This window comes from Arvicanthis niloticus, chromosome 12 (genome assembly GCF_011762505.2).
Source record: "Arvicanthis niloticus isolate mArvNil1 chromosome 12, mArvNil1.pat.X, whole genome shotgun sequence".
Lineage (NCBI taxonomy): Eukaryota > Metazoa > Chordata > Mammalia > Rodentia > Muridae > Arvicanthis > Arvicanthis niloticus.
The window spans coordinates 77,340,730-77,353,549 of NC_047669.1; the positions used below are offsets into that span (position 1 = coordinate 77,340,730).

The 12,820-nt window shown below is 43.2% G+C and overlaps 2 protein-coding genes across 2 annotated transcripts in view; both read right to left on the bottom strand.

Moving 5' to 3' along the window:
- Window positions 1-293: 293 nt before the first annotated feature.
- Window positions 294-9,812, bottom strand: Psmg1 (proteasome assembly chaperone 1). Its single transcript, XM_034514767.2, has 7 exons — window positions 9,587-9,812; window positions 8,242-8,348; window positions 6,538-6,689; window positions 5,876-5,938; window positions 3,881-4,079; window positions 2,288-2,424; window positions 294-483 (listed from the first exon to the last, which is right to left on the bottom strand). The coding sequence occupies exons 1-7, from the start codon at window positions 9,721-9,723 to the stop codon at window positions 409-411; spliced, it is 870 nt and encodes a 289-aa protein (XP_034370658.1). The 5' UTR covers window positions 9,724-9,812; the 3' UTR covers window positions 294-408.
- A 984-nt stretch (window positions 9,813-10,796) lies between these two features.
- The window catches only part of Brwd1 (bromodomain and WD repeat domain containing 1), a 90,714-nt gene continuing 88,690 nt past the window's right edge, over window positions 10,797-12,820 (bottom strand). Inside the window, exon 42 of the mRNA XM_034514781.2 lies at window positions 10,797-12,714. Coding sequence (XP_034370672.1) covers window positions 12,338-12,714 — 377 coding nt within the window. The 3' untranslated portion in view covers window positions 10,797-12,337. The remainder of the gene's footprint in view (window positions 12,715-12,820) is intronic.

Consider the following 12,820-nt stretch of genomic DNA (forward strand, 5'->3'; position numbering starts at 1 on the left):
AAAGAAAATGATCAAACAATAATTCCACATAATAGATAATGAAAATGACTGACTTGTTAATATTTCAGTTACAGACATGTCATCATTAAAAAAATAAAGTTACAGCCGGGCAGTGGTGGCGCATGCCTTTAATCCCAGCACTTGGGAGGCAGAGGCAGGCGGATTTCTGAGTTCGAGGCCAGCCTGGTCTACAGAGTGAGTTCCAGGATAGCTAGGACTACACAGAGAAACCCTGTCTCGAAAAACCAAAATAAATAAATAAATAAATAAATAAAATAAAAATAAAGTTACAATTAATTTTTAAGATTTTTATTACCATCAAAACATCCCAGGCAGAATAAAGTACAAAACAGTAGTGACTGCCCCCTGGAACAGGCAGGTCTTAGCCACAGCTCACCACCTTTGGGGTCATGTGTAAATGTTGCTCTGAATTTCATTTGTAGTCATCAATTTCTTCAGTATTTCTGTGCTTTCAGGAATGTTCTGGAAAGAGAAAAACAGTTGTCACCAGCCCCCACTGTGGGGAGCCGACAGAAGTCGGCTATCATCCTTGCAGCCATCTTGAGCCATATACCCTGACAAGAGACTTGTTTTCAACAGCCTACAACAACTGAGCACACTCTGATAACATCTTATTTTATATATCCAGGATTTTCCTTTGGGTGTGTGAGACTTAAAGGTGTAACTTAAAGGTGTAGTAATTTAGAGATAAGACTTAAAGGCGTGACTTAAAGGTGTGACTTAGAAGTGAGACATATAAAAGGCGAGAGGCAGACAGAAGAAATTATTAGACACCTGTACTTGGAAGCGGACTTGAGACTTGAGGCAGATAACTTGGAACTGGGAAAAAGACTAACAACTTAGAACTAGGATTAGGACTTGAGACTTGGTGCCGAAGCCCAGGACCTGAGACTTGGTACTAGGAACTAGGAACTTGGAGAGAAGAAGAGAGACTGAAGAATAACCAGGATTGAATCACACTTTGTCTGGTCTCCATTCTTTGTGTCCGTCCTCACTCTCTCTCTTGCTGAACCCAGACCCGCAGACTGGAGCAGCTTGGGGCAGTGTGGGCTCTAACAATTTAGCCTCCAAGGCTTTTGGCAGTGTGGGTTCCAACACTGATAGAGCGGTCACCGACATTCTGGCCCCCAAGCGTGGGGCAGAGCGGTTTTCAACACCCCACATCATATACACTGTGCGAGCCGAGCCGCCTTTTGCTTTGCTCAATGGAAAGGGAACAGCAAAGCGACTCAAACCCACTGGCCTGGCCAGCCTGACATGGCAGCTTAGTCAGCTGAGAAGGAAGTTTCCATCACAAGCTTGCTCGGGTCAGGCATGTCTGAGGGGATGGTCCTGATTGATAACTGATAGGGGAGGGTCCAGCCCATTGTGAGCAGCACCACTCCCTGGGCTGCATAAGGAGACAGCTGAACACAAGCCTGTGAATGAGGCAACCACCAGCAAACCTCCATGGTTCCTGCTTCTGTTCCTGACCTGATTTCTTTTCCCTCAGTGATGGACAGTGACTTCGAAGTGTAAGCCAAGAAAATCCTTTCTTCCCAAAGATGCTCTTGGTCAGAATATTTTATCACAGCAACAGAAATCTAACTAGAACTCACTCAACACATTTCCCTGCCCAAACCCTCCAAACCTGCAGCCCCTCAACACCTCACCTCTCACACATCCCCACCCCCCACAATCCTCACATGGTGGCTCATGTTCTCCTCACATTATGTATACTGCCTCTCTGCTCACTTCTCCCCACTGACATCACCATCTTCTGATGTCAGCTCCACTGAACCATCCACAGTTGAGACAGACAGCCCTGGCCTGCCCTGAGGAATGCAGCCCTCAGCTAAATGGGAAAATGCACAAGCCCATTGCAAGAGAAGCTAAATTTGAAATAACTCAGGGATGAAGAGATGACTCCACAGTTAACAGCACTTACAACTCTGGCGGAGGACCTAGGTTCATTTCCCAGCACCACGTCAGTGACTAACAACACTTGTAATTTCCACTCCATAAGCGCTTGGATGCCTGATACACACACATAAATAAAACTAGGGCACATGGGATATCACTGCAGTACATTAATGCACACACAGGACCAAAGCCTCCAGCACATTACAGAGGACAGCTGGAGCACGGGTGGGGACACAGCAGGTTCTAAGTGGCTCACTGTGAAGCTCCAGCTGTGCTACTTAGGGTTTAAGTTGTCCTGCAGCATTTCCCATCATTCAGTTCACTGCTACAGCTCAGTTATTACTGGAGAGAGCTGCAACCTTACCTTCACCAAGCACTTCAAGCTTCTGGAAGAAAGTATAGGCTTAAAAGCTTCAACTGTGACAAGGTCCAACTTCATCACATCAGTATAGCACAGATACAGAACTGCAGGGATATTCCATACTTGACAGTAGCTCAGAACTACAAACACACAAAGGGAAAAACTGTTTGGCTTGTTTGTTTGTTTGTTTGTTTGTTTGTTTTCAAGACAGAGTTTCTCTCTTTAGTCATGGCTGTTCTGAAACTCACTCTGTAGATGAGGCCAACCTTGAACTCACAGAGATCTGCCTGCTTCTGCCTCCCAAGGGCTGGGATTAAAGTTATGTGTCAGTACTGCCCAGCTCAATGACAAGATTTTTAAGTTAAACACTTTTAAACAATAAAAGTTATTTTGAAAAAGCCCACTTTCTTCCTCTTTTAATTAAAGTATCATGTCGACCCAATTATGGGTATCTTCTTTCAAAGCCAACTCCCTTCCTAATAATGTTTTATAAATATTATCTTTATTTTTCATTTTCTGAACATCCTATCATAACTGTAAGAACTCAAATATTAGAATATTGCCCTCTGAAAGGAGTCACAAAGAGTAATATATAGCACATGCTGAGAACTAGTTTTCTCATACTAGGAACTGTAACACAAAAGGCAAAGGATTGTGCTTAAAAATGCATTTAACAGAAGCCACCACTGAAAACAATGGCACTCTGTTCTGACGAACTGTGTGTGAGCAGTGCTGTGATGGTCAGTGGTATCAGCATGACAGGGTCTACAATGACCCAGGAGACAAGCCTCGGGACATGCCTGCGGGTCATCCAGATTAGGTTAACTGAGGTGGGCAGAGCCTCTTTAACTGTGGGTGCCACAACTCCAAAGGCTGAGGGAGCCAAGCCTGAGCCTTTACCTTACTCTACTTCCTGATGCAGATGCAATGGGCCCAGTGGCCTCACTCAGGCTGCCATGATAGAATGTGTCCCCTTCGACTGTAAGCCACAACAACCCTTTCTCCCACAAACCACTTCCGCTGGATATTTTGTCACAAGAGAAGCAAGATAAAAACATTAAGAACAACAACCAAGAGGCTGGAGAGATGGCTCTGCAATTAAGAGCACTGACTGCTCTTCCAGAGTTCCTGAGTTCAATTCCCAGCAACCATATGGTGGCTCACAACCATGTCTGAAGACAGCAATAGTGTACTCACATATATAAAATAAATAAATCTTAAAAACAAAACAAAAAACCCCAAAAGATTAACAACCAAGCTTCAACATCCAAAACTTTCTACTTTAATAATTTAAATTGCCAACTTTCATATACCAACAATCTACATCTAACACTGGGTTACACACTGAGATTGAAGAATCTGAAACTGAGAAGAAGCACAGAGGCAGAGAACCTAAGGTGCTGTCACGACTGTAATCCAGGGTTTCCTAAAATTAAGCTGAATATCCCACGCATGCAAGTACAAACCCAAAGAATCAACAGCAATGAACTGCTATCCAAGATCACTGACAAAGACCTCAGAAAGTGTTTACTTGTATATCAACAGCCATCAATAAAGCCTGTGACAAAGTGTGAAGGTTGTGACCTTCAGCCCCACCTGCTGCAGTCAGGTCATGCACAATGTTCGGCTGTTCCAGCAGTGGGCAGCAGACAGCATCTTTGAATTTCTGAGTTTTTAGGGCTCTCAGGAAAGGAGAAGAAAGGCTGCAGGTAGACTCGGAGGTCTTATACTCTGTGATGTGCCGGCATGTGAGAACTGTTACCTGCATGTTCTTTCTGGGTCGGAAGCCGAAAACCTAAGAGAACATGGATTTTATGTTAAACTGAATTTTGCCTCACCGTAAACATTGCTCTAGTAACTCGCCCCCCAGCAGACAGCAACACTTCATGTTGTAGGCGTGCAGTGGACTGGATGGAGCACAGGCTTTGCTGCCCCTGTGACCACGCTCTGAGGGCTAGCTAAGCAATCTTCACCTCATTTTCTTATTTCTGACCTGAGGATGGCAGCACCCAAGATCCATGTGATGTACAACAGTGTAGCGGTTGTGGCTGCCACCCTGAGTAACGATGAGCTTCATTTTAGCATCTACATTCAAACGCACAGAGATGTTTTTAGAAACATCCTCCTCACTGACAGGTGGAATAAGTGGTAAATGTTGGAGGCTCTGGGCACACCAATCACCATCTGATTGCTGCAGACTGTCCATACATAAATATACAATTGTGCTTCTAATGAAAATAAGTGTATGCCAGCCACATAGTAACATATGCACTATAGATAACGTATGGATACAGTGAGTGACACTAACCCATAGTAACATATGCACTATAGATAACGTATGGATACAGTGAGTGATACTAACCCATAGTAACATATGCACTACAGATAACGTATGGATACAGTGAGTGATACTAACCCATAGTAACATATGCACTACAGATAACGTATGGATACAGTGAGTGACACTAACCCATAGTAACATATGCACTATAGATAATGTATGGATACAGTGAGTGATACTAACCCATAGTAACATATGCACTATAGATGAAGTATGGATACAGTGAGTGACACTAACCCATAGTAACATATGCACTATAGATAAAGTATGGATACAGTGAGTGACACTAACCCATAGTAACATATGCACTATAGATGAAGTATGGATACAGTGAGTGATACTAACCCATAGTAACATATGCACTATAGATAAAGTATGGATACAGTGAATGATACTAACCCAAAATCCAAAACCTTTGCCTGGCTAATGACAAGCCACGTGGAAAACTTCATGCCATGAAACTTCACTTTACAACTTTAAAATTTTATACATTTTTTTAAAGCTATATATGAAACATAAACTTGTATTTAAACTTGAGTCTTATCCCTGAGATATGTCATTCTGTATATACAAATATTCCAAAACTTTAAAAAATATGAAATACAAAACATTTCTAGTCTCAAACATTGTGGAGAAGGCATGTCCAATGCATAATGGATAACTGCCCAAATTATAGTTTTTCTCTTAAGTCCTTGAATTCATTTTTCCAAAATGAGAGTTTGTAACCATACCTAATGCTAAGAAATGCATGTGTGGTACTTGGGAGTATGGCAGTGAATGTGGCTACTCCCTCAAGGCCCTGATGCTTTCCTCTCCCTCTGTGCTAGGTGACAGCAGAGTCTGACACAATGCCAGTTACCTTGCTAGTCTGCTCATTTTAAACATTTTTTTTTTAAACTTTTTGATTTTCTGAGACGGTTTCTCTGTGTAGCTCTGGTTATCCTGGAACTTGCTCTGTAGACCAGGCTGGCCTTGAATTCCCAGAGATCCACCTGCCTGACTCCGGAGTGCTGGGATTAAAGGTGTGAGCCACCATTACTTGGCTGAAAACTTTCCTTTTTTTAAACAAAAACAAAACAAAACAAACAAACGAACAAAAAACCCACAAATACTCCATAAGTCCTAAAATATTTTCTTAAAGAAACAAATTCTCATCTAATATTTGACTGCATAGATCTAAGTGACAAAACCCCAGCCCCTAGAACAGCCAACACACACCTGGCTATCGAGACAGGTTCTCTTCCTCTTACCTTCTCCAACCACTGGAACTGCTGATCTTCAGCAATGTAGCAGCTACACTGACAGAGGAAAACCTGAAAGGGGAATTTCAAGAGTTCTCCCGTAAAGTGCACACACACTTGGCCTTCATCATATGCATACCTCCTCACTACCAGTGACGGATATCGCTCTACGGAGCCGAAAGCCCCAAGAGGCACATGGGTTCACTCAAAAGAGCCTTCAGGTCATTAGCTGTGTCCTTGACAGGCTGTGGCATCCATCTCTTCCTCTGGCTCCTTTGCTTCTGGCCTTGGGTTCAGCTGTGCTGCCCCTGAACAGTCCTGCCATGAAGCATCAACTCCCCCCGACCCTCACAGGCCTACAAGCAAAGGGTCTGCCCCAGTCAAGCACTGAAACTTCAAAACTTGCAAGCCAAAAGTCAGCCTTTTCTCTCTGTAATCTGATTATGTTTTAGGCATTTGTTACAGCAACAGAAGATAGCACAGCAGTTTGCTCATCTGCTGATTCTAACATTGAAGAATGAGGCCTAAAACTCACTGAGACATGAGAAATGAATATCAGGACAGAGAATACTCTGGGTGACAGAGGAGAGGCCTGGCCTGAGAACCTGCTTGCTATCAAGGTCTCATGCCTACAGAACTGTTTTAAGAATATTAAGTCAAGTACCACATACCGAGGGATCTGATTTCAGCTGATAAAACACACAGAAAGCATCTGTAGGGGACAGACGGACAGTGTCTGTAGTTCTGCACCACTCATTCCAGAGCTTAGCACAACCAACTTCTTCCCAGACTCCTGAGTTCATAACAAACGCTGACAGAAATGCTGTGGAGAGAAATGTTCACATGCGCTGGCATCTGCTGCGTGAACTGAGCTTCCTACTCAGACTGAAGCTCAGCCACCCCAGAACGTACCACTGAAGCAGGCATCAGACCGTCTACTTTGGGGCTGGAGAGACAGTGCAGAGTTCACTGACTACTGCTCTTGTTATGCCTCAGCTTGGTTCTCAGCACCTGCCCCTGGTGACTCACAACCATCTGTAATTCCAGCTCTGGGGGATCTGATGCCCTCTAGCTTGTACTCTAGAGCAAACCCACACATAAAAATATGCACATAGTTAAATTTTGTTGGTGGTGTTTTGTTTTTCAAGACAAGGTTTCTCTATGTAGCCTTGGCTGTCCTGGAACTCGATCTGTAGACCAGGCTGGCCTTGAACTCACAAAGTCTACCTGTCCTTTCTCCCAAGTGCCGTGATTAAAGTACACCACCCCACCTGGCATAAGTTTCTTTTTAAAGTTTTTTTGTTTTTTTGTTTTTTTTAAGATTTATTTATTTCATGTATGTGAGTACACTGTAGCTGTCTTCAGATACACCAGAAGAGGGCATCAGATCCCATTACAGATGGTTGTGAGCCACCATGTGGTTGCTGGGAATTGAACTTAATACCTCTGGAAGAGCAGTCAGTGCTCTTAACCACTGAGCCATCTCTCCAGCCCAAGTTTCTTTTTAAAACATTAAAGACAGTCCAATTGGACCACTTTGGGCAAACAAAATTTGAGATCGAGGAGTGAAAGTCAATACTCTCCACACAGAACTACAAACAGGGACTGGAAAGACAGACTTGTCCACAAACTTTGTACCAGTCTCTCAAAATGTAACATTCTTCTAAAATAATTAGGCAAGCAGACCTTTACATTATGGGTGAGCCTACTGCTTACTTACACAATCTTTAAGTACTAGGGCTCACTTCCAGGGCAAGAGCTCTTAACCAGAGTTCTCAAATGATCTCCTCAGAGCCTGCAAACCCACTGAAATGATGAAGATCTCCACATGTACTGACATACAACGCTGTTCCAAGTAAATTTACATTATTCTACCTTGAACCTACCAGGTCAATAAATGCATTGGAAGACCTTAGAACCGAAGTGTTCCAGATGTTTGCAATTATTGCTAGACCTCTGGATACTACAACAGACCGGAAAACAAGGCCTTGAACTGTAATTCTGAAGCTAAGCATATTTCCTTTTAATCTCATTACAAAGATGAAAAGAACAGGCACTCTACTTTCCTTGAAATAAAATTACTGTGGCTTTTTAAGACAGGGCTTCATGTAGCCCAGCTTGGCCTCGGAACTTCTTCAGGCTCCCATCTGCCACCTCTACCTGCTACCTGCTGAGTGCTCGGATTGTACCATGCCCGGTTCATATGGTACTGGGATTCAAACCCAAGGTCTTGAGACAGGCAAGCACTCTACCACCTGAGCCACATGCCTCGGACCTGTTATGACCTTTTTAAATTACATGAGATGTAGGGAGAAACAAGTGACCTCCTAGTCCATTCTTCCTACAGGATGGCTACTCCTAACACTGGCACTTACCTGCTGCATTGCTTCCTACTGCAATTATAAACTTGGAGCAAGGGCGCTTCTCTAGGAGTACAGCCTCCAAAGGGGCTTCTGTCTGTCTTCCGAGAAGCTGCACCTCCCTAACAGCAAGAGACAGAAGTAAACAAGTGTCACTGTAACTACCCTTACACTGTAAGATATGGTGATAGAATGACAAATTAAGAGATAAGTGATAAAGAGATGCTATATAGAGCTGGATGTATAAATAGATGGAAGACAGAAGGTGAGATTGATGGTAGATAGACATGTTACTTATAGATATACAGAGATACAGATAGTAGACAGGTGCTCTATATGCATATATACATGGATGGATGAACCGCTAGGTGATAGAAAACAGAGATGAGTGGATAGTTGGATGGATAGATGGTGTTAGATAAAAGAATCAGAATCCTTGGTGGCCTGCCGAATGGATAAAATACATTTTCTCTTTATAAAACACTGTAGGCTCAGGCAACGACTACTCATGGACTCAATGAGTAAAACTACTAACAAACTTCATACTGACCTGACACATGGAATGCCAGCACCCATGAGCCAGACACGGTATATAAAAGGACACTAAAAGCATCTCAAACATTCCTGACAGCAAAATGCTGAACTCCAAACAAATGTTCAAGCATTTAGTTGTGGAAAAAGTAAGCGAAGACTGACCATCAGACAAACCAAGGCTCTCAGGGACGAGTGACAGGTGAGAGGGGGCTGTTAAAAATGAAAGGAATTGTCAATAGTGTCTGTAGTTGGCATAAATCACCAGAGAGTGTATTTTAAAAATCTAGGTGACTTTGACTGTGAACTGGTATGATATTGAAAACTTATTAGCATACCTGGGGCAGGTAAGATGCTAAGTTGCCAACACAAGCATGATGACTCAAGTTCTGATCCTGGAACCCGCCTAAAAGCTGAGAGTGGAGGTAATAGAAAAACAGCAGAATCCCTATGGTCTGGGGGCCAGCCGGTGAAGCAGAAACAGTGAGGTCTGGGTTCAGTGAAAGACTTCTCAAAAAGATGGAAAGTGCCACCCGACACCCAACTCCAACTTCTGGCCCAACAACATACAAAATAAATGAATACGCATAAAGTGAGCATGCTTAGGAAGAGGTGTGGGGAGTTCGAACCGGACATTCGTACGTGTGGTGTGAGAGAATGGATGTGGTAAAACCTTGGCCAAGGGGCCAGCGTCATCTCATTTCTGTGTGTTTTGAGTAGTTTTGAAAGAAATACGGCCGACACACGGCATAACCTAAAGCGTAAGGCGGAGGGCAAGCGTTGCTGTCAGCGTCCCAGCGTGACGCTCGCGGCCTTCCCGGAGCCTGACCTCTTCCGCGCCAGCTGGCGCCGGACCTCCCGGTCCTCCGGCGTGTCCCGCCTGCTCTGCTCCTCTTCTTCTTCTTCCTCCTCAGTCCCAGCTCGGCATGGCGCCTTCACCACCTCGCCAAAGAACGTGGCAGCCATGGTACCTCAGTCCCTCTCGGCCAGACAGCGCCTGCGCGCCGGCCTCCACTCACACCCCTTTAGACCACGCCCCGCCCCGATTCTGAGCAAGGCCACGCCCTCGGTCCGAGTGACCGCCTCAGAGCTTCCGGTCCGCCGCAGAACTTCTCCGGCAGCGCGCTTCCGGCACTCTACTGACTGGGGCACGCAGCGCCCGCTTCACACCCCGCGACCTGCCGGCGAGGACCCACCCGCAGAGGAAACCCAGAGCTGCGGGGGAAGCACAGACAGCTTCAGGGCTGATGACTGACTACAAGCGGATCCAGAGAACTTGAGTGAGGCTTCAAGGCTAGGCTTCTGGCCATGTGTAACTCAGTGTTTTCTACTTTAATGACAAGAAAAATGTGTGCTTCTAGTTTGTGTGTAGGAAGACAAAAAGCTCCACTGAATACTGTTCCCACGAGAAAAAAGCAAACCACGAGGAAAAAGGAAACTGGTACTTCATTGGGAAATAAAGACACATTCTAGATTTACTTGTGAGGAAATAGGGCCTGCATTGCTCAGCCTTTTGGGTAAAATGTAAGTAAATATTTGGGAGTCAAAAGGACCTTTTAAAATCAAAACTCTCGGGAAGTTGTTTAAAGTCTCTCATGATGTAGAAAAACGATGCTTAAAGTCTACTGGGAAAAAGCATCAATGTTAACGTACATATTTAAAAGAAACACTTATTAATAAAAAGCAGATTAATACCAAATCGGACACTTTATATGTAGCTATAGCACACATACAAGATTATCACTATGGTGTCTTAAGACTCGGACTCCAAGGTTAGTTGATGTAAGTGAGCTGATGGACAAATTTATCTGGCTTTCTCTTTGTATGTTTGTTAAGCTGATATTTTGCCAATAAGATACTTAATTTGATTTCTCAATCACACATGAAAAAAAAAAAAAACATTAACAGAAATCTGAAACATGGTTGTAAACCACATGGAAGTGATGGCTCGTTGGCCAAGCCTTAAATTCTGCACACATTTCCAGGAGGGATTTTACAAGCGGGTTACTCCATTCAGTCACAATAAAGAGACCAAACACTTTAAAGGGTAAATAAAATTATGTTCCAATTAAAGGCTAAATCAGAAAGGGATTCCATTATGAAAGGCTGGATAGGATCAGATGGTGACAGAGAATAGTCCTACCACACAGCAAATTGTAAATTCAAACCTTCAATTCACACTGCCAAAATTCACGTCTTCATAAGACTGGTATATTTTCATTTCATGGCATTTCTTGAGGATGATTGCCCAATAAGTAATTTTATGACATTTTGGATTGAACATTTAAATTTTTCATTAGAGCTCAATAATAATAATCAAACCCATGCACCAAAGAGGAAGGGAATTCTTCCTGTGCTTGTGGCAAGATGCTGAAGATTTCAAAGTGAGTTACAAAAAGACAGACACTATGTTAGAATATTCTGAGTTGTGTTTTTGTTTGTTTTAAGCAGGCATGCAACCACAAACAAGTTTCTCAAGTAATCTGGACACTTTGGCCATACATGTAACTGAAAAATGTGCGTTACTGTTAAATGAAAAAAAATACACACCCCTATGTTCCATTTTTTTGGTTTACACATGCAAATTATGCCTAATAGTCACAGCTATTTTTAATTGGAAAAACAAACTGTTGAAGACAAGTTTCTCCAGTAACATAAAGACTTGACAGTACATTCACAGGTCACATCTGGTGACCTTAATGTCAACAAATAGCCATGAACAAACTAAAGACTACACTCTCTATAGGCAAAGCATTTGTAGCACAATGACCAGATTCTGCCAGATTCCTGACACTTGGCTTGTCCATGAGATTGAAATGAACCTGCAGTGTTCACATTTCTAACTTTAAAGGAGCAGTAGAGAAACATAAGAAATAGGATTTAACTCTATCACCTAAAGAGATGAGTTTTCTGTTTTATTTTCTGACTACAAGTCTGGCCTCTACATCTTTGCTGCTACATGGAAGAAATAAAAAGTGTAATAGTCACATTGAGAGCTTTCTTAGAAAGATACATTCCCTGAATTACTCATGCCAGGTAGCTATCATTCAGTATGAATTCCAATGTATAAATAAGACATTAATGATAGTCTTTCCCACACTCCTCTTCAGAAGTCAGTAACACCCCAGCATTGGCTCTCCCAGTTCTTTTTGTGTTCAGTCCCCAGGGATGTGCACTACATAAATTAGATCCAGTTAAAATTCAGCAGTCAAATGGGCGCACTGGCCCCTCCTTTGGAAATGACCTAGGTTTGAGACTGTGAGGATAAACCATTGAAATTAACATCATTTCCCCATATATCCCATATGCATCTTTTTCTCTAGAGATTCAAGCTACGTCAAGCCCTTGCTTTACAGAAAGTGGGCCCTTTTGCCTTCTCACCTGACTACACAGTCTCCTACTTCTTTGGAACACCCCGTGCTGTGCTGGGTAGGGCTAACTGGAAGCCATCATCCCACTTTGACCCAGGATAATGGCTTTCACAAAATTGTTCAAAGGTCCTGGTACGGCTTAAGGTTGGGAGTGGACTTCAGGGCAGGCATTGGAGGCGCTGACACTTCTGGTACCCTTTCTACCTCAGTTATGGCTGGGCTTTTTCTTTCCGGGATCTGAACCGCCTATGATCTAGCTCCTTTTCGTTCTCTGAATGTATGAGTGCATCATCCTCTTTATAAACACTCAGTAACTTTTTCTTAGCCGCGGCAGAGGCTTGTCGGTAGGGCAGTTTTCTGCTGTTCGTCCTAATGCCGACATTCTCTGGTCCTGAGACCACTTCTTTTAGATTACACATCGTCTTTATTTTATTTGCAGCAACGGTAGCACATCTGCGGGGGACTTTCTCGGGCACCGTTTTTGCTTTCGGGGTGTCACTATGCATCTGTACTGCATCCTTCTCATTAAGCATACATGGTCTCAGTCTCATTTTTGTATGGGGTTCTCTGTCTTTACGAACAGATTCTGAAAAATGAGTGAAAATTCATGTAAATACAGAATCTTGTCACAAGACTGTACTATACACACTCAACAACAGCCCTGAGCCAGTCTTAATTATATGAACAATTAA